The sequence below is a fragment of the Agelaius tricolor genome, unplaced genomic scaffold (genome assembly GCF_023055355.1).
Source record: "Agelaius tricolor isolate 1412-34295 unplaced genomic scaffold, bAgeTri1.0.p SCAF_7, whole genome shotgun sequence".
NCBI lineage: Eukaryota > Metazoa > Chordata > Aves > Passeriformes > Icteridae > Agelaius > Agelaius tricolor.
The window spans coordinates 17349188-17369242 of NW_027269267.1; the positions used below are offsets into that span (position 1 = coordinate 17349188).

The following is a 20055-nucleotide window of genomic DNA, read 5'->3' on the forward strand; positions in this document are numbered from 1 at the left end:
TGTTACAGATCTATCACTCACCTCCTACTGAGACATAAGAGTGTCAGGCCAGAGAATACATCCTGTAGACTTTGGCTGAACTGAAACCCAGGACCATTATCAGGGTGGTAAATGGTTTTGGTTTTTACCTTTTTTTCTTTTATATATTGTCTGTATTCTTTACACATATATTTGTAGCTTCTCACTGTAGCTTAGCTTCAGCATTTCCCTAGGCAGGAAAACAAGTTCCAGGATCCCTATGCTGTCTTGGTTGTCCTTAGAAACCAAGGTTGAAACCAGCTTTTCGAGACATATTTTTGTAAACAGGGCCTGGTCTCCACTGAAGGTGGGGAGAATTTAGAAGGTACTAGAACAGGGGGGATTACTTCACCAGGTCAGTTGCTAATTGCAGGGCTCTTGTCAGATACTCAAATTTACAAAATCTGTAAAAATTGTACATGCGTCACACAGGGCATGCATGTTCAGTGTTTTCCACCAAACCAGCTGTGCACCTGAGGATCCTTATATAAAAGTACCCCTTTTTATCACCCTGTGTCTGGATCATATTTTTAGGACCAGAGAAAAAGGCATCAATGGTACAACCACATTCCTGACACAGCCCTGGGACTAAGGGCCTGATGCAGCTGCTACTGCTTGGCACTGCACAGAGAAGTAACCAGACACACTTTGCTCCTTTCTATCAATAGATATTGCAAGGTAAAAGTCAATAATATGTGAGTGGCCAAGAGTTCAAGGATGCATCTCACAGTCCAGCAACACACTCCTGCACATACTGTTATTCTTTAAATGCACAAGGTTAAAATTCACATCCTGCACTTCTTTACTACATACACCACCCCACCAACCACCAAGACCACCAAACAGCAAGGAAAAAAATACTGAGGCAAAAAATTCAAAAAACTAGAGGTTTACTAGAACAATTCAGGAAACTGAAAGCTTTGATTAACTTTGATAACAGATCATCTGTAAGTGATCACATAAAAACATAGGGGAACTTTTCACTACACTTTTCTTATTTCCAGATTTGACAATCTTTCCACTTCTTCCAGGACAGATTATTAAATTTTTAAGATTTCACACAGGTATTAACTAATATCAACTGGAATTATAAACTAATAGTTGAAGATGATTGTTCAGTGCACAGAATAAGTGGAAATGCTGGTATCTCAGAGCTATTCTAAGCTAATTTACATAATTCCTGGGTGATCTTTGCCCTGTTTCCCAGAAGTTAATTAAAAAAATCTGCAAGTTTATCTTTCAAGAGAGCTTCTTCTCAATGTTTTGAACAACTGTACTTTTTGTTACTCTGTATCCACAGGATGATGTTATTTACATTCATTTTTGGTTTCATTTTGTAGCACTGTTTTGCTGGATGTTAGCATCTGTACCATCCCAGTGCTTCTGATTTAGTGATCTTTTGTTAAGAAAAGATTACACACACTTGCTTATGTAATATACTATTATGACACATTTGGGTACAAAGGCATGCAAAATTCACCATGAACATGAAAAGGTCAGCCTGTGCTCCTCCACTGTGGCAAGAGGAATGCAGAAACTTTCCCTCTTCCCATGCACAATAAGAACTGATAGGCACTTGTAGGACCTACCTAAATGAAAGTCACAGGCCAGGCCTGAAAACTGCAGGATTATGGAGAATTTACTTCAGTTTTCCAACTTAAAACCAGATACCCAGATTTGAAAATATTAATATGACTTTTGATAAGAGACTTTAAATATCAGAGCTCAAGTCAGATTCAGTCTTGCTACATTATTATCTTTTTAAAATGCAAATTAAAGCAGTGGGTTGGTTTCTTTTATTTTATAGATAAAATTGCTTTTCACAAAAAGGGAAAAATGAGCGTTTTATATGAAGAAACCATCTTTTACGAGAAATGGAATTTAATAGCTATGACCACTATATAGGTTATGCTTACATGAAAGGAAAGATGAGGCTTGATGTACAAGCCCCATGCAAATAAGGCAATCATACATCTGAAAACATTAGGAATGATCAGGCTTGTTTTTAAGAAAGCAGACTTTTGAAGCAGTGATTTTGGACCTCTTAGCCATCCAGGGAATATTTGCCACTATCAGAATAGAACTACCCATCTTTTTAGATGGTGTCACATCAAACTGTACAGTAGATAGCTCCTAATATCTCCAGCTTAAATCTACAGCAGTTGTATTTGTCAGGAGTAACCACTGAGCTGTGAATAGACTTATTTTTATAAGCATAACAGATTTAACTTTTGTCATGTCTAATTAATCCCAGATATAAAAGCTCCTTAAGTACATCTTATTTACCGTGACTTACCTTGCGTCTGCAAACTAAGTGAAAAACACTAGAAAAATAGAAATTGTGCTTCAAATGGTTTGAAGTTGAGAAAGTGTATGACAATGAACTAATCTGAGAAGCCAAATGTATGCAGGTTTAAAACAATTCTTTTTCCATAACGAAAAATAGAGGAGAACTTTCTGTCCAAGTTGCTAATGGAGACAATTTAAAATATTCCTTTCTTACAGTAACAGCAGTGGAAACTACTTAGCTCTTTTCATTTCCCACGGGATGAATATTGACTGAGTAATTACAGCTATAATCTCTTCAGTCTCTTTACAAAAAGTTTTCTGCAGAATTATGTCATTAAGACAGAGCTTACTGTATGTAATATGCCTATAATTCAATTGTGCTTAATGGCTCCGACCTACTTAATTTTACCCATTTTCCTTTGTATTTGGAATTTCATTAATGTTTTGTCATAGAAGTTTATGAAATAGATGACAAACTGAGCATAAAATTTTAATTTATCTATATATAAAGATACTGACTTAATGGTATAACCACAGGAAACATCCAGATACCTATGAAGAATCAAAAACCTTTTAGAGAAAAAAACCCTATTTTTAAATTTAAATTCTATGTCTTACGCACTGTGAAAATGTGTATTTTTAAAATCTGTGTCTGAAGCATATTTGCTTCTCACTGCTTGCCCTCCCTCCAAACAAATGAGCCCATTTTATACATATTTACAATATTTAATAAAGATGTCCAAACCAGTGAAAGTTTTCACATAAATGTTTCACCACTTAAAATTAAGAAGCAGCATTTAATTTGCTCTCAGCTAAGACAGTAGAATTAAATGGAAACATAACAGCCTTCTGCAGAAAGAATGCATTAAACCATTTCTCTCTGTGGGGAAAGGCAGTATCTCAATATGATTAACAAACCCAAACTTAATTCAAGCAGTTACTAGCTCTACTAATTTAAATGCTTAAATGTTCGCTGCCTGACTGATAAATAATCAGCTTATTTTGGATTCTGCATTAGTGTGTTTTACCAAATCCTTGAAAGTTATTTGATAGGGTTTTCTATAATTTCTTTGGCTACATACGTTAAGGAAGTTAAATACATGTGAAATCTACCAGCTATAAGTACCTTAAAAATAGTACACATTTACAGATTATACAGGAATCAGAGTGCAAATATCAAGAGAGAATTGTTGTCAAGGACTAAGTTACTTACAACATCCATTTTTACATCCCAAACAGAAGGCTGTGGATAAAAAAAAAAAAATTGCAATTCTTAGATTTAGAAATCTCTTCGAAGAGCTTCTTGATCACCTAAAAATGCCTCAAACTGAACCACTGCTTCATGTATTAATGTTATCACTTTTAATTATAACCTGCAGTATCTGCCTCCTCTTTTTTTTCTTTTGAAGAATATAGAAGTTCAGAAACTGCTCATATAAAGAACAGATATACTGGTTGTATTCCCATATGGAATTATAATGACTTTAGATTCTATTATGTCTTCTGAAGATATTTTTGTAACCAAAATATGAAAGCAGAAATCCATGTCAGTCCCTCCAAAAGAGCTTTGGGTTATAGTGCTCTTGTGAAAATGTTTAATTTTCTTCTTGCAGCATTTCTTCTATTTCTTTATCCCAGTTTTCATCACGCTTTTCTGATTCTGTCACCACTTCATACTCTTGAAGCTCTTGTTGTAATTCCTTTTCCCAATCAGCAGTTTCTTCTAAAAGAGACAAAAGATGTGTAAGAATTTAACAGATAATATTGCATGTTGCTTATTTATATAAAACTAGATATATTTGCACTGAATCTCTCTTATATCCCCTAAACTATATGGACTATTCTCCTTAGAAACAAAAGGAACTTCAGAAATTTCACCTTCCTATTGATCACAAATAGGAATTAATTAATATACAATATTAATTCCTATATGCACACTATAATAAAGATATAACAGCAAATACACATCTAAGTCATTATGAATGTCCCTTTGCAGGATCATTTTCTACAATCTTTCACTCTGCTTTCAACTGAATCTCCCTTTACAATTTTAAATTCTCATGAAAAAATAAAGTTTGTTAAAGTGTGGATATACTGTTATGGAAAAAAGAAATCAAGTCAAATACTGTGGCTAGTTTAAAACAAAAAAGGTACTATCCTCGCTAACATTTCAAACACTCTTCTCACTAGCTAGGCAAGCTCATTTAATCAGGGTTAAAGGTAATCATATTTCATACTTCAGGGCAAAAAGTTAGTCAGAAGGCATTCCTGTGTTGCTAATCTCTGTTTTAATTAGCTCTGCCTATCACAGGCAGGAGTGTGGGGGAGGAGACGGGCGTTCGTGTGTTACACGCTGGCTGGTACTTCAGCCTGGTACGCAATTCCAGAGTCCAAATCAGCTCAAGCCAGCTGAGATTGCTCTGAACAAGTAACACATTAATGGCCTATTAAACCACTCCAATCAAAGAACTAGATGCAAGAAAATCCAAAGCACATTCTAAGACAATTCTGCAAATTTTGTGATAAGCATCTGCATATAAAAGTGTTGTCAAAGTAAATTATCTATGGCCAGAGTCACATCATCACAGACTATTTTTATGCTCTTTACACTTATACTAGTTCTTTTGAATTATTTTAATTAATAAGCTCCACTTAATTTCTTATCATCATTCTCAAACTATTTGTTAAATTTTAAGTGTTCCAAATGCCTATAAACCTTTGTAGGCAGAGGCCTCTTCAAGTTCATAGTCTGATGCAAAAGTTGCCTTTTTAGCTGGTGCCAAAAGAAGTAAACAGAGCCTGACTTTCAAATACTGTACTTTACCTACAAGGATGTCAATTAAAGAAAACAATTCATATGCAGAAGAACTTATGAAAGAGAAAGGAAGAGATAAAAAGAAAAAATACCCCACACTCACTTTCATCAGAGTGACCTAAAACTGTTAGATTCTTTGGATTTAAACCCCTCACAGTTAACATTCTGTGTAAGATGTGGTTTGACCACGACAAAAATTATCATTAATTTCTGCAATATCTCATTGAAGGTTGTTTCATACACTTCTGAAAAAATGTTCACAAGATCTACTTTTCTAAATTGAATTACAACCTTTTTTTTTCCTTTTAAATCAACCTGTCTTAGAATTGCTCTATGTAAGAAACAGAGGTAATGGTAATAGTAGCTTTACCTTCTACTACTGAAGTCTCTTTCTTTTTGTCTAGCACTAGTTGTTCCATTTCTTTTCTTAGATCTTCTTGATTCAGATTACAGGTATCAAAAGCATCACTCACAAATTCTGATACACCTGGACTTGTGGAAATCTCTTCCTCATCCTGAAACAAGACATTTCAGTACAAACTTATCTAGACAGGGTAAAAAAAGTCACCAATATGTACTTTCCCTCATGTGACTGCTTTTAACTAGAGTTGGCAAAACCCAAGTGCATTACTCTCACAACTCCTTTTCTTTACTGGCTACTTTTCCTTACAAGTATTTTTGTACAAACAAAAATGTTAGATAGCTGTACTGAAAATGATTTGGTTTACATTCTAGGCTGTCTTTTTGTGTTCTCTTAACAACTTTAATTCTGAGTTTGTAATATTCAGAAACAATAATAAACTCCTGAGTGGTTTAGAACAGGACTTCAACATTAAAAATTTGACCACAATTCAGTAACATCCAAGTAAGATTAAGAGAGGACTGTTCTTTGGAAATCTTTGCCTGCTGCATATTATTGGCAAGTGAATGCACAGCTCTGCTTCTGCCAAGAGTGTTCTCTGGCACCAATTTTACAATCCAGAAATAAACAAAGGTCATTTGGTGTCTAAGGTAAAGGCTTTTGCAGTACCAAGCAAAAGTGAAATAGAACAGTGTTGCTATTGCAATGCATCATTTACATTCCTTATACTTCAGCCTGACCACTGCTTGAAGAGTTGCACAGAACATGGCACACAAATATATTTTTATGAAGGTACTGCTTGTGTCTCAATGCAATGCTAACCTTCTACTCCAAACGTTTTGGAAATTTCACTCTTGACAGTAAAATCACATAATAATGTGCAGGATACTAAGGAAAACATTCTTCAGATAAACTACTGTTTCTGCTACTAAAAATGAGTTTCAAGATTATATGCTGAAAATTATCACAGCAAAACAGCAGCAGGTTAGGGCTGTCAGCTACTATATTATTATGGTTTCATAGCAGAACTTACTCAATAAGATGCATAATTACTTATTAAGGAACAGCTTCACATACAAAATCCCAGATAAAATATAACAGCATTTTTACCTCTTGTGATTTTATTTGAGGCTTTATTGTAACAGGCGGTGTTTTTGGCCGTACTGTTTCTATCAAGGGAAAAAAAAAAGGTAGATAACATTTAAATATTTAAAAATTTAATTTGTATAGCTGTTAAGTATACAAGGAAATACTGTATTTTAAGGAATCCTTGTGGTTAAAGGCTGAATTTAGCCACAGGTGAACCATTGTCAAAAACAAAGCGAAACAATTTTCTATTCTTAATAAAGACAAATTTAGCAAGCCATTTCCTCATTATGGCTCTAAACTTAATAGACAGGATCCCTCTGACCCTCAAAATGACATCCCAAGATCTTTAAAGTTACAAGTGCATAAACTTATAAACTTACAAGTTTAAAACTTAAACTCATGAAATCCAGTCAGTGTCTATCAGAGAAGGTTTCAAACTCCCCTGACTGGGTTCTACTGTTGACATGGGTGCCAGTCAGCTCTTGAGCAGACCAGACTGCACACCTACTATGCACACCCCTAAGGGCACATGGGAACAGTGCTCTGCAGCCTTACCTTTCACACAGGCAAAGGAAGTCACTGAGAAACAAACCCTAGAAGCTGGTCTCAATTTCCTAAGAGAACTTGGTGTGTATTCTCTATTTAGAGCATGGTGCTAGGAAGGCAATGACTGTTTACAAGCAAGGTTAGGTCTTTTCCCTGGCAGGTAAAGGAACATCCCAGCTTTTTCCCTTGTGCAACTCTCAGGGGAGAGGAATTACAATGAAGAGCCAGGTGGCTGCAAGAACAGTTAACATTCAGGGGAGGCTGTGGTAGTGGTCAAGTGCTTGCTTAGCAGTTCTCTTTGCTTAAACATGCAAAGCAGCTTTGAGCTTGCAGCTCTGCTTTCTACAGGGTGCCCAGCTGGATCCTTCCTGCTAACTCAGCAATTTCTCATTCTTTGTGTTTAATTTTTAAAATTAAGGTCAGTTTTAATTAAAATCATTCCCTAATTGGTAGCTGTCACTGCTTTTATAGCTCATCTACTCAATGCCCACTGCTCTGTCCCATCTTCTCTCTTTCTTCCACTTTCCTGTCTCCAGAGGGTCTCTCACTGCGTCCAACACTGCAGCCAAAGAGGCTCCAGCATTCCCTGCTTGGGGAAGCTGTAGGACATGGCAGTAACTGTTTGCTGCTCAAGAGAGGTGCCTCAGACCCCACCTGCTGCTCTTGTGCAGGTGGGACACAGCTGCTCTGCCCTGGGCCATGCCCCCATCAGGTGTGACTGACATACCATTAGCATCATTCTGGACTACTGGCTGCCATCATCTCCTCCACTGCAGTGTGCTCTCATCCCAAGGTGACTTACCCCCTAACTACAGAGCTGCTAATACCTAGAGAAGGGCTAGAATTTGGCATTTTGTTATAGATCTTATACAACCTTTACACTAGAATGTGGAATTTCTTCCATTTGTCTCTTCTCCTTTCCCATCAACCACGCTTATTTAACTTTCTGAAAATAGCAGCTAAGGAGGAGACACAGAAATGGAAGCCTAACAATTCTATTTTATAGACACTCAGCTTTAAGAAGAAACCCTGAACATTATGAAGAACTACCAACAGGCAATTACTTCCAGTTTTAGCCTCCAATTAGGGAATCCAACTTTCAAAAAGGTTAAACCAAAAATATCATGTATGATTCAGAGCTTGCCAAATCTATGCAATTTCTGAGTCAAACAAAACATGCATTTACTATAGTCTGGTACATGTATCTTTGCCATTACAGAACATGCAGTCAAATGCAGGAAATCTATCTGCATACCCCATACTGGTTGTTTGAACTGTAGAAGAACTGCAAGACACCAAAAGACAATGGAGTTTTTTGGTTTTTTTAAATGAAGATATGTTTTGCTTTAGTCACAATGGGAATTTTACTAGAATCCAGCAACTTTCACTTTGACTGAATGGTACTTTCCAAGGGTTTGGGTGACTCAAACATAACATTTTTGTTGTTCAATAGGATCAGATGCAGTCTCTCCTGTAAAGCTGAGACACTTCAGTTAAAACAGTCATAGTTCTGGGACAGTAAACAACTGACCTGAGTAAAAGCAGTGGGAATTAATGCCTCTTGGTCTACACTATATTCTGGAGTTGCCTGTTCTTTCAGCATTGCTTGGATGACAATCCTGACAGAACAGGTTACTACAGAATCTACTCAGAGAAAACTACTTTTTCAATTCTACATTGGGACCTTGCCTAGGCTCACACAGGCACACTCCAAACAAAACCTATGAGAAGCATGAGACAAACTGACAACAAAGGCAGATAGGCAACATGGAAGCCCAGCTTTGTAATTCCATCTGTAGCCTCCCCTTCACCCCAAAGTTCTGCTCCTTGGATGGGCAGCTAAGGCCTGAGTGAGTAACCTCAGTTCAGACTGCGCAGAAGATTACTTAAGCTGTGCAAAAGACCTGTGAAAAAGTCTCTAAAAAGAATAAGAAAGGTAACTCAAGAGGAAAAATACCTACATGGAAAGATATTATATTCAAAGAGGAGGAAAAAGAAGTTAACTTGGCAGCAATCACCTGACTGAAAATCAGGCCAGCAGTGTCAACAGAACATAAGTGTTACTGGACTTCATGGATGACAATCTATTGATACTGAGGATATGAGAACCATCCCAAGGTGCAGAAAAGGCTTTCTCCTTCTGCTCAATGCCTACCCATCCTGCCAAGATCCTTCAGGTGTCTTACTGGGGTGGTGAGTGTACCTAGGTTAGGCTAAGATTTAATGAGCTACCGGTTACCTTTTGTGTTTCTGCCAATAACTAAGTGCTTTATACTTTTTAAGCCACAGATATTCCTGCTTGCAGAATCTGTTAGCATGCAAAGAGGTCCAGTGGTTTGTAAGAGGGTCAGTAAGAATCGCCTGTAGAAACTGATCAATGTAACTGAAGACAGCTTTATTGAAGCAGCTTTTTCATCTCAAGGTTGAATCCCAGGTAGCCTCCTGGCCCCCTTTTTTTCTGTTTCCACAATACATTATGGGCCTTTGCACACCCTGCACTCCACCACCACAGCAGTTCTACCCCTGTATCACTCACTAAATTCTGCTTGGCATGAGGGATGAGTAAAACACAAGAGCAATCCATATGCCAGCTAGCTGGGTTGGCTAGTACCTGTTGTCTGATCAAGTGAACCAAAGGTATCTCCTACTTCTTTCTGACAAGTCAAAAATCACACCTAAGACCTAATGGTCATGAGCTGTCATAAGCCAAGTAAAACATTTCTCCTCTTGAGACCTCCACTCTTCTGACAAAGGTGGCTGAAACTGGAAAACAGCTTAAAAGCACCAGGAGCCTCCTCTTCCCCAGCCTACACAATGACACCAAGTACAGTGAGAGAAGCCTTGATTTAATAGGCAATCCAAGACAAAAATGTGATAGCACCTGAGGTATACAGTGAACATTTGTTGATGCCTAAAGAGTTTTAGTTTTTTTAGAATGTATTTGTAGCTTTGCACATTTTTAATAAACAGCTGTATAGCTTCTAGCACTTTCTCACACTTTGGAACACTAATTACCCTTTCTCACGTGTTATGCTACATTCTTGAAATTGTTTGGTCTTATTTTCAAGAAGAGTTTCTCACAAGGACATCCTGCTTTGCACTAGCACCTGGGCTGAAATAATAAGATACTTTGTAGATATAACAAGATATAGGGCTAAGAATCCTTGGAGGGGCTCCAATGGGGCAGATCCAAGGGTGGGTTACAGGGCAACTGTTCTCCTATTGGATGTACTTGCTAGACATGCTAATTAATTAAACTTATAAAAATGGTGAAAATTTGATGCTGCACATGCATATAGGTATTATATGTGCAACTGAAAGCTTTCATTAAAAGACTGCTCTTTATGTAATCAATATTAATATTTGGAAAATTTTTCTTCTGATTTTAGACAACAGCATTACACTGAGTGAATGAACTGTGCTAAAACAAATGCTTCTCATACCTTTCAGCTCACTATCCTCTTCTCTGCCTTTGCCCTCCTCCTTTCCTGCTGCCTGCTGTTGAGCTGCAAGCGCTGTGAGTTGTGCAGACTGTTTAATTAGGGACACCCTGTAGAAATAATTTCTCCAGAACACCTCTTCCTTTACACTAGAGAGAACAAACAGATTTTGATTATTACATTTGGAATATGGTTCCTTTTACCATCTAGCAGTGAAATAAAATTAAATATGTAGCGAGGAGGAACAGACATAGCTGATATTGAAGAAGAATCTTAAAAAAGAAATTTGTGACATTAACACATTCTAAAAAGTCTATCATTTAGAAGTTCCTGATCTCTCACAAGACATTTGCAATTGACTTGAACCTACAATAGTAATGTTATAACTCTAGAAAAAGCTTAACAATATGCAGTAATACATGGTATGGAAAAATACTATGCTGTTCCATCTCTCCTGACAAATTATGCAAACAAACCCAACAAGCCAAACAACCCCCTTCGCTTCCCCTCTAAGCCAAACACTCTTATTATTGTCAAACTATAATTGTCTACATCTTCCCTAGACATCAGGTGGAACTGGAACATCTGTGGTGGCAGAAGCCAATCCTAGATTGCAGCAGTACTATTTCACTATCTGCACATCTTTCAGCACATCCACAGAACCTATAGTAACCAGAAACTGCCATCTTGGAAATAACTAGCTCTGGTAAGTGGCAGACTATCCCCACCTCAGGTAACATTTCCCTCTGAAATTCCTCCAGCAAGAAAGACAAGACCCAATTTTAACCCACAGGCAACAGAAGGCAGAAATGGCAAGATCTGTGGGGAAGAACTCGTGTAGGCTGAGAAAAAATGAAGTTACCTTCACACCGATTCAGACAAACAGTGACTGAGACTAAGAACATGCAAAAAAAAAAAAAATAAATTAAGCAATGCTGTAGAAAAGGCAAGGATAGCATGACCAGAGGCTGAAGACAATATGGGAGCATCAGAGAATATGGGCAGATCTTCAGAACTGACAGAGAAGAAGGTAAACAGAATGAGGAGCTGGGAAGGTTTATAAAAGGAGGAGATTTAAGACAGAAACTGTCACAAGGAAAGATTTTCTTTCCGTTTTCATCCTTAGACAAGGAGACTAATGTAGGAACTCCCACTTAAATAGAAAGATGAGTTGAGAAATAAGCATTAGGAACAGAGTCTGGGACTGGATAAGGAATAACAGCTCCAGAATAAAGCTCTGCAACACAGAGCTTTTCCCATTTCCTATCCAAATCCAGTTTTTCTTGCTTGCATTGCTGCTTTTTTGTGACACATTCTATTGCCATTTCTCCAGGGGCGGTCTCTGACTATGTGATCACCTGTCTGGGATGTCAGTTACACCAACAGATCTGAACATTTTGATTGCTGCCTTTACCTTTCTTTGGAGAAAAAAAAAATCATAAAATTTAGCACACTGGACATAGTAATACTGAGGACCTCTCCCATACTTAAGTCAACAGGTCCTTACTAGTTCTGTCTCACAGATACACTTTTTTTCTTACCTCAAATTGCTAAATTATAATGCATGTGCAATACTGCATGTGTTAAACACTAGCATAAAAATGTATGTACACATTGGAAGAACATAAAGAACTGAAGGAAGTGAAAGGAACAAAGAGTAATTTATGAGTATTTACAGCCACATTAAAAGCATGATGGTAGAGTTACCAGAAGAAATTACTTACTGTTTGGGAACAAGGTCAAACCTCATCCTATTGAGAAGCTCATCTTCTTGTAACATGACCAGTGCAACAGGGTACATTTGATCAAAGTCAAAATGAAACTGCACACCTGCTGGGGGATCCCGCAGAAAATTCCGTTTATCCTTTGAAGAACATATTTATAGCCATTAAATGCTATCAGAAAAAGGACACCATATTTCACACACAAGAACAGCAAAGCAATCTGTAAAGCCTTTATAAAAATAAAAACTATATTGAGAATCTGCTTGGGTCAAGTTGAAAATGATAGAGCTATTTACTCTTGCACATGATTCATGTGGTGACAGACATATTAAAAGTATCTTGAAAACACATAATTTAATAAACTTACTTAAAAAAACCAGTAGTTTAAATTTCTCCACGAGAAAATTTCAAATCTTACAGGAAATTAAATACTTACTGCTGATAAAGCCAGTATTTGTTGTTGAATTGTCTCTTCTTCATTGCTGTCTACCCAGGGAGGCACTGCTGCTTCTAGTATTGAAAACAGGAAGATAATTGCATGTATATAACTTGAAAAAACCCACTCCAAATAACAGACCTTATATGAGGTAACAGTGTCACAAAAGCAAGCAGAGTTACACTCATTGTGTCACAGTTACACTCATTGGCCAAGTCATTGTGTCTTTTGTGTCTTTTTCCTAAACTAAGTCCCTGGCCTAAGAGAGAAACCCTAGGAATATATCTTTACTTATCAGAGGTAAAACAAAACAAAAAAACCCACCAAAAAACAAAAACCCAACTAAATAGTTGCTGATCTCTGTAAGTGTAAAAATAAATCTGGTGGGATTTCTTTGCAGCATGCACCAGTCAGAATTTGGTGCTTCTTAGTTTAGCTACTGAAGTAGTACTGTATAACTGGTTAGGGTGCCTGCAAAAAGTATTTCCAGATCCACTTAAAATGTGTAAACTTTGTCTAAATTAAGTTTTCAAAGTAACTTACACCCAGAAGACACCAATTATTTAACAGTGGAGAAAAATGTTATAAATTTGTTATGAATTACAACCTGTTATACACTGAGCAAGCCTACTCCAGTTCAGCTGGTCTATATTGTTATTGCAGATACTTTTGAAATAGTTCTTTGGGCTGTACAGAGAGGAAAATAAACTATTGTAGATGTATAGATATTTATCAGTCTCTTCACTGTCAATGCAAATTCAGCCTAAAGAGACAATTTGATGCATGTGTAGCAGATAAATAATTCCTGTGCCCTTAAACTAACAACACGTATTTGCCTGTGCAGCTGATATCAGCAAGATCTTTTACCCACACGGATCCACATTAGATGCTGATGCTTCTTTCAGTCAGGCCATCTGCCACTCCACCTTTGGCCAATCTAGCTACCTATTTTCATGAAGCTTTTAGAAATATATTAAGAGAATCTCAAGTTTACTAACAGACAAATAGACAGAAATACAGACAACACAATCCCATAAGCAATCTTGCAAGAAGAAACCGGGCTAACATACTAACTAAAAACACCATGGAGAAATTTTATCACAATCCATTAAAACCAGCTTATTTTAAAGATTAACAGAGACACTACATACTCAAACTGTCAGAAATTATTGCATTCAGGAAACACATTTAAAAAAAATAAAAGTCAATGATGAAACACAATGTGAGAAAACAACTTTGCTAGCATGGTGATCTTTGAGATTATTTCACAAAGCAGAATTTGGTTAAAAAGCAAATCTAAACCAACTACATAATGTAACACTAACCTCACTTAAAAATACAATCTTCCTTTCCACCACAAGCATTAAGTTCTGTCATAATGTATTTCATAAAATAGTGTTTTGATAGATTCGTTTTAGATACAGCTCAATTATCCAGCTTTCAGCAAGGTTTCACTTATGTGATGTTAGACTTAATCAAAAATGCATACATTACCTGATTTTTTGGTTTGCTGCTCTTGGACAAATTTCTTCTGTTCCTTCTGAAAATCTCCAATAATTGTCTAAAATAAAAATTAGGGAACCACAATTTAAAAAAAATTAAAAATCAATCTTCTTGTTTTATGTTCAGTCATAAAGTGCTTTCAAATACAGTGCATATTCTTATATCCATGGTGGCTCTTCCTGTTAGTTAAGGTGTTTCGTGTCAACCATACACTTCCTTTTACTGAAACATTTGATTTTGCATTTAAAACTATTGTGTATGCTTTCAAAATTATATTTATAGTTTTATTAATTTCAGGGAACAAGGAAAAAAGAAGGAAAATCTTAGCTGATAGTTTGAACATTGGTGTACTATATGCATCCACTTACTGTCTCACTGTATAAAAAGCCAACACAGACTGTTTAGACTTATTTAAACATGTTTTTAAAGCACTAACACATAGAGATACTCTTAGCCTTACAGAAATTTCAAGAGCTGCCTAAGAAATATATCCATAGCAAGAAACTGGGCTTTCAAAATTGTAAAGTTGCATTTCAGAACACCTGCTTAGCTGAAACAAAATAACTTCTCCACTTATGTTGCTGACAATTTTTCATTTAAAAAAATCCTATTTAGAAATATTCTATATTGAATTTAGAATTTAAAAAATAGAGAATGGTCTCAGAATTCGGTATGCCATAATCTAGAGCTAAGAATGCAAACATTCTATGGTTGAAAGCAGAAGCAAAAAAGATGAAGCTAGAAATGAATACTTAAACCACTCACAAAAATACAGCTTTTATGTGGTGAGGTCTATGGATTAACAAGTCGCAAAAATGCACAGAAGTCTTCAAGCTAAATCCTGATAAATTCCTTACTTCTTTTTTTCTTCAGTGGCCCAGTATTTCTGTTTAAGATTACTATCAGTGAGACCCATAGTAATGTCAGTTATACAAACAGATTATTGTGGTTCCTTCTGCTTTAAAATTATATTAATTTTTTTCTACTTATGGAATAAAATAATTTATATAGTATAAGAAGAAAGCTTTACGATGATACAGGTATAATCCTGTTTCTCCTGTATGTAATACTGATTAATCGAAACAGGGAATTCATATTCCTCTAAAACATTTAGAAAAAAGAAAATGGTATTTTTGGCATAAAATATACTGTAGGTACTTGGCTACAGTTTCTCAGGAGCATTATTATTAGTGTATTAATTTAACAAATAATCATGTTAATTGATTTTTCCCCTTTGATGTAGGTCAAAATTACATTAGACTCTGATATTACCATAGAAGGAAATAGATCTCTGCTATTATTACACAGACAAGTGTCTATGAAATCTGAAGACAAAATGTAAAATGTGATCACAATAGAAATTGATTAGGTGGAAGACAACCTGAAAACTCTTTATATCAAGAAATAGGATTCTGTTGTATTAAAAAAATAAACAGGCAATGCTGTAGTTCCCCAGAAGGGCTGTCTGAGAGAGGAGCAGGAAAAGGGGTTTGCTGTGTCAGACACTCCTGGATGCACAGTCCTACTACTGCTGGGATGGTTTTGACCAGTTCCCTTTCCCTTCCCAGATACTCTCAACAGCAAACACAGAACACTTCATGCCACTTATTGATGCCTTTTTCTTTTTTTCTTTTCCTTCTGCCAGGTTTGTGGCTTGAAGCACTGGAGGAACATTTGCTGGCACAAGTTAAGCAACTGGAGCTGACAGGAACAAAGAGGGCAAGAAGAGGGCAGGGTAAGGGTGGGGAAAAGAACAGGACAGTAACAAAGTGTTTCATTAGCTCACCGGTTTTTATGGAGCTGTACCTGTATACCCCTAGGTCCTAGGATACAATATATACAATGCCAAGCTAATTTTGAGTTCTGCCTCTAAGATGCAGCTAACTCATTCCTTTTTCCAACAAAATAAGCTGTGGGGCAAAAAGAAACCAGTCCAGGCATCTTGGGACAGACATTCCCCAAATGCCTGTCTCAAATTCTTCCGGCCCTTCCACCTATCAGCATTTTTCATATTTTCTTCTGGTCTTTCTCCAGTCTATCAACAGCTTCTGTTCCTGAGGAAACTGAACAAACACGGGTGCAGCACTGAGAAAAGCAGGGTGACCATTTTTTGGAAACTCTACCACGTATAAACATTTCAGTCACATCATTCATCATGACAAGAGATGCATAGTATCTCTTGAAAGACATAATATCTAAAGACAGTTTAAAGAAATGTTATCAAATACCAGATATGCCACAAGTTGTAACAATGGTAAGCAAACAGATATTTCAGATCAAGTGTCTAGAAATAAATTACCTTATCGATGATACTGTCAATTTTTCCTTCTTCTACAGACTTCTTTATTGTCTGTGCTGTTTCAGCAACAGACTCAGATATCTTTTTTGTAGCAGCAGAGGCAAAATTGAAGAGGTAACCTTTCACAAACAAAAAAACAAAGACCTGAGAACAGATTTCTTTACATCCAGTGCTCTTGCTACTATTTATTTTATCTTCTCTTTAAACGTTTGGATATTTACTTAAAAGTTTCTTTCAAAATAACTTAACCCAGCTTCTGGCCTACAAAAAACTCCTAAAATTCTATTTATCCTTTTCTGGTTTATATTCTCTAATGATTATGATAATGACAGCTTTCTGTAAATCAATATTTACAAATTATATACAAACCTTGCTTACTAAATCAAACATTGCCAATGGTCCTTGAAATACTCCTTTCCAATGAGTTTTCTGAAGCAACGTGTCTTTCCTGATTTCATATAAGTATTTTGGAGGCATTAAGCCATAAAGTAACTTAGCCACAGTGTTAAAACATAATTATATTTTTTAAAGAAAATCAACATCCTCAATAAATTCTTATAAACTGAGGCAGCAAATCCATGAAAAATTTCAGGCAGGTAACAGCTTTAAAAGTCTTAGCATAGAAGCTTGCTCTTGATATTTGCTCTTATCTATTTTGCATTGTCTTCCTCTAGGAAGAGAAAACCACTGTGGCCCCAATCACCCTGAGCCATATTTTCTGAAACTATTCAGTGTTGGAACGGCAATGAAGACTATTCTCAAAGACTCACATTCTTTGTATTAGCAGTGCTGAAGTGAAGAGAGGTGTCAGGGAAAGAACTACATACACATAGCATGGCTGTCTGCATTGTACTATTCCATTTTAATTAGGGAGAACAAACTTGCAAGAAGCAAGATGTATATCATAAACCTTCAGAAGCCAGCTTACAGATAAGTGATTTTAAGACATTGGTACTATTTCTCAGCTAGCATGATGTCACAAGCACTTAATTATACACAAATGGCTGCATTCCAACTGCAGTACCTCAGTTCCAGTACATACATTGTGTCAGTGCCACAGGAAATAAAATACTTTCAGAGGGATCTAGATAGGAACATCTAGGCAAACATCAATGGCATGAAATTTAACAAGAATAAATGCTGGATTCTGCATGTGGGATCAATATAAATTGGGAGAGGAGTGTCTGGTGAACAGCCCTGCAGAAAGAGATCTGGGGGTGCTGCTTGGTAGTCAGCTCAATAGGAGTCACATATTTCAGTTATTCCAGAAAATCACCTTTGACTTTTACAGAGGGGGTTGTCAAAAAAATCAACCAATGAACCAAAAAAAATCCCCAAAACAAACAAACTCCACCAAAACCCAGGTCTTCTGTTTCAAACAAAAGACCACTCTCCATCTCAAGAACTCTCAAAGAATTCAGTTTCCCTATGGGTTAGAAATGTAAAAAATAATCTTATAATAAAAAAAAACGAAACTAAAAAAAGTTCCTTTAACACACAGTTTTTAGCCACTGGTAGAATGAGTTACTTTGGAACACTGATGTCACCTCTTGGAAAGCTGACTATTCTCTGTGTTGGATAAAATGTTCTCTTGTAATGATATGAGCAAATCAATACCAAAATATGCAGAGGTCTAGCCAAGCCTTAAGACAAATTTTTATATGTAACTTTTGCTTACAAGTCATAGAATGGTGGTAACCAAACATCCTTCAAGTACTTACTAGCATATTTTACACCTGTTATCAGGCTTTATCACCCATCACATGATTCGGGTATAAAAAAAGGTAAAATTCTACATTTTAGACATAGACACATACATTATTCCCCTTATAAGAGTAGAGGAAGCAGCAACCTACTGGACTGCTTACTCCCTACCAGCTTTTATTGGCTGTTTCATGTGTCCCTGGAACCTCTCCTCTATGCAATTGTTTTAAGTGCATAACGTGCAGAGGCATTTGCTGTCTGGTGACATTCCGGCATTATTGCACAAAGTGGTTTTGGCCAGTCCTGGAACCATGCTGAAGAGCAAAATACTTTTTACTTCCATTAAGGGCAAACTTAAACTAAGGTACTTATAAAACTGCAGAAGGGGTGGTACTTAGCCTTAGAAAAATAGTATTTGTGGTGGAAAATAACACTTTCAAATGACTAAGAAACCCATCTGTCATCTTATAAATGTATGCCGGTATTAAGAATACATATCTAGCAATACTTCTATTATTAGTTTACATTGGCAAAACGCTCATAATTTCTGTAATGGCGTGATAATGGGCAAAAATAATGTCTATAAGGCTTCAGTTTTACCAGTAAAATTCTTTATCTGCCAGGACATTCTTTTTACACAGCTACCCAGGTTGTTTGTCATGCAGAGGTTTCTAGGATTATGTGCTAAAACGGCAAGAAAGCCTTTCCACCACAATCTATTTTGGTGTCACAGACAATGGACCCATTAACCACTAAACCAAATTTTCATTTACAGAGCAAGTTATGGGATGGATCTTTATATAGACAATAGTCAATTCTTATTCTTCCCCAGAAACTTTATCCTTCCTGAACAATCAGAGTCAGTAGCAGACTAGTTTCAATTCACCACTACAAGACAGGTATTTGACCAAACTACACAGACTAAACTGCTGCAGTTCTGGTTGCCTAAGACAATGGACAGTAAAGAACCAGCTCAGATGATACTGATCCAGAATTTCAGAGCATCAATTTTAAAAATCCCAAACCCCATTCCTTAAAAAAAACCTTAGTAATGAGTATAGGTCTATACCGTGGATTAATTTTATCCAAGAATCCACTACAGTAAAGCAAGAATTTTACTTATAGCAAGTTACAGCTTTCCCCATCCCCGGCAGCGTTCAAGGCCAGGCAGGATGGGGCTTTAAGCCTGGTCTAGCAAAAGGCGCCCCTGCCCATGGCAGGGGAGTTGGAATGCGATTATTTTCAAGGTCCTTTCTAACCCAAACCATTCTGTGATTCTAAGACTGCAGACATGCTCAACAAAATCATCAAACCCCATTATTTTCCTATGAAAACACCACAAATGCCCACAGTGCAATCCACGTAGTACATTATTCTATGCAGACAGATCTATTCTCTCTACACACAGACCTCCTCCCACAGTGTCAACAGAACAGATACTTAAGAAACGCTCTGAAAGAGGCGATACTCGAAAGGCCCTTTGCAGCCTTGTTTCCTTAGCTCATATTTGACAGCCGGCAGCCCCCACACACTCACTGCCGAATCCCTTGGCCTGGCTGAGCAGCGCCTCCGAGTCCCCCTGCAGCTCGCCCTGCTCCTGCTCCTGCCCGGCCGGCCCTGCCTCCTCCTCCTCCTCACGCTCCTGCTCCGCGGAGCCGCTCCTCTTGCCGGCGGGCAGCAGCTGCTCCTCGCCGTTCCGCTCCAGCCCCAGCCAGCTGCCCAGGCCGCGCAACATGGCTCAGGGCGGCGGCCGCGCTCGGCCGGGCCGGCGCTGCTGCGGAACCCGGGCGGCCGCTGCGCGCGGCTTCCGCGTGCGCCACTTCCGCCGGGA

General features: G+C 37.3%; 1 protein-coding gene across 1 annotated transcript; it reads right to left on the minus strand.

Annotated features, from left to right (window-relative positions):
- Positions 1 to 891: 891 nt before the first annotated feature.
- SYAP1 (synapse associated protein 1) lies at positions 892 to 20053 on the minus strand. Its single transcript, XM_071430476.1, has 9 exons — positions 19761 to 20053; positions 16521 to 16639; positions 14213 to 14279; positions 12719 to 12792; positions 12283 to 12422; positions 10562 to 10707; positions 6594 to 6652; positions 5493 to 5637; positions 892 to 4030 (listed from the first exon to the last, which is right to left on the minus strand). The coding sequence occupies exons 1-9, from the start codon at positions 19957 to 19959 to the stop codon at positions 3903 to 3905; spliced, it is 1077 nt and encodes a 358-aa protein (XP_071286577.1). The 5' UTR covers positions 19960 to 20053; the 3' UTR covers positions 892 to 3902.
- Positions 20054 to 20055: the final 2 nt, after the last annotated feature.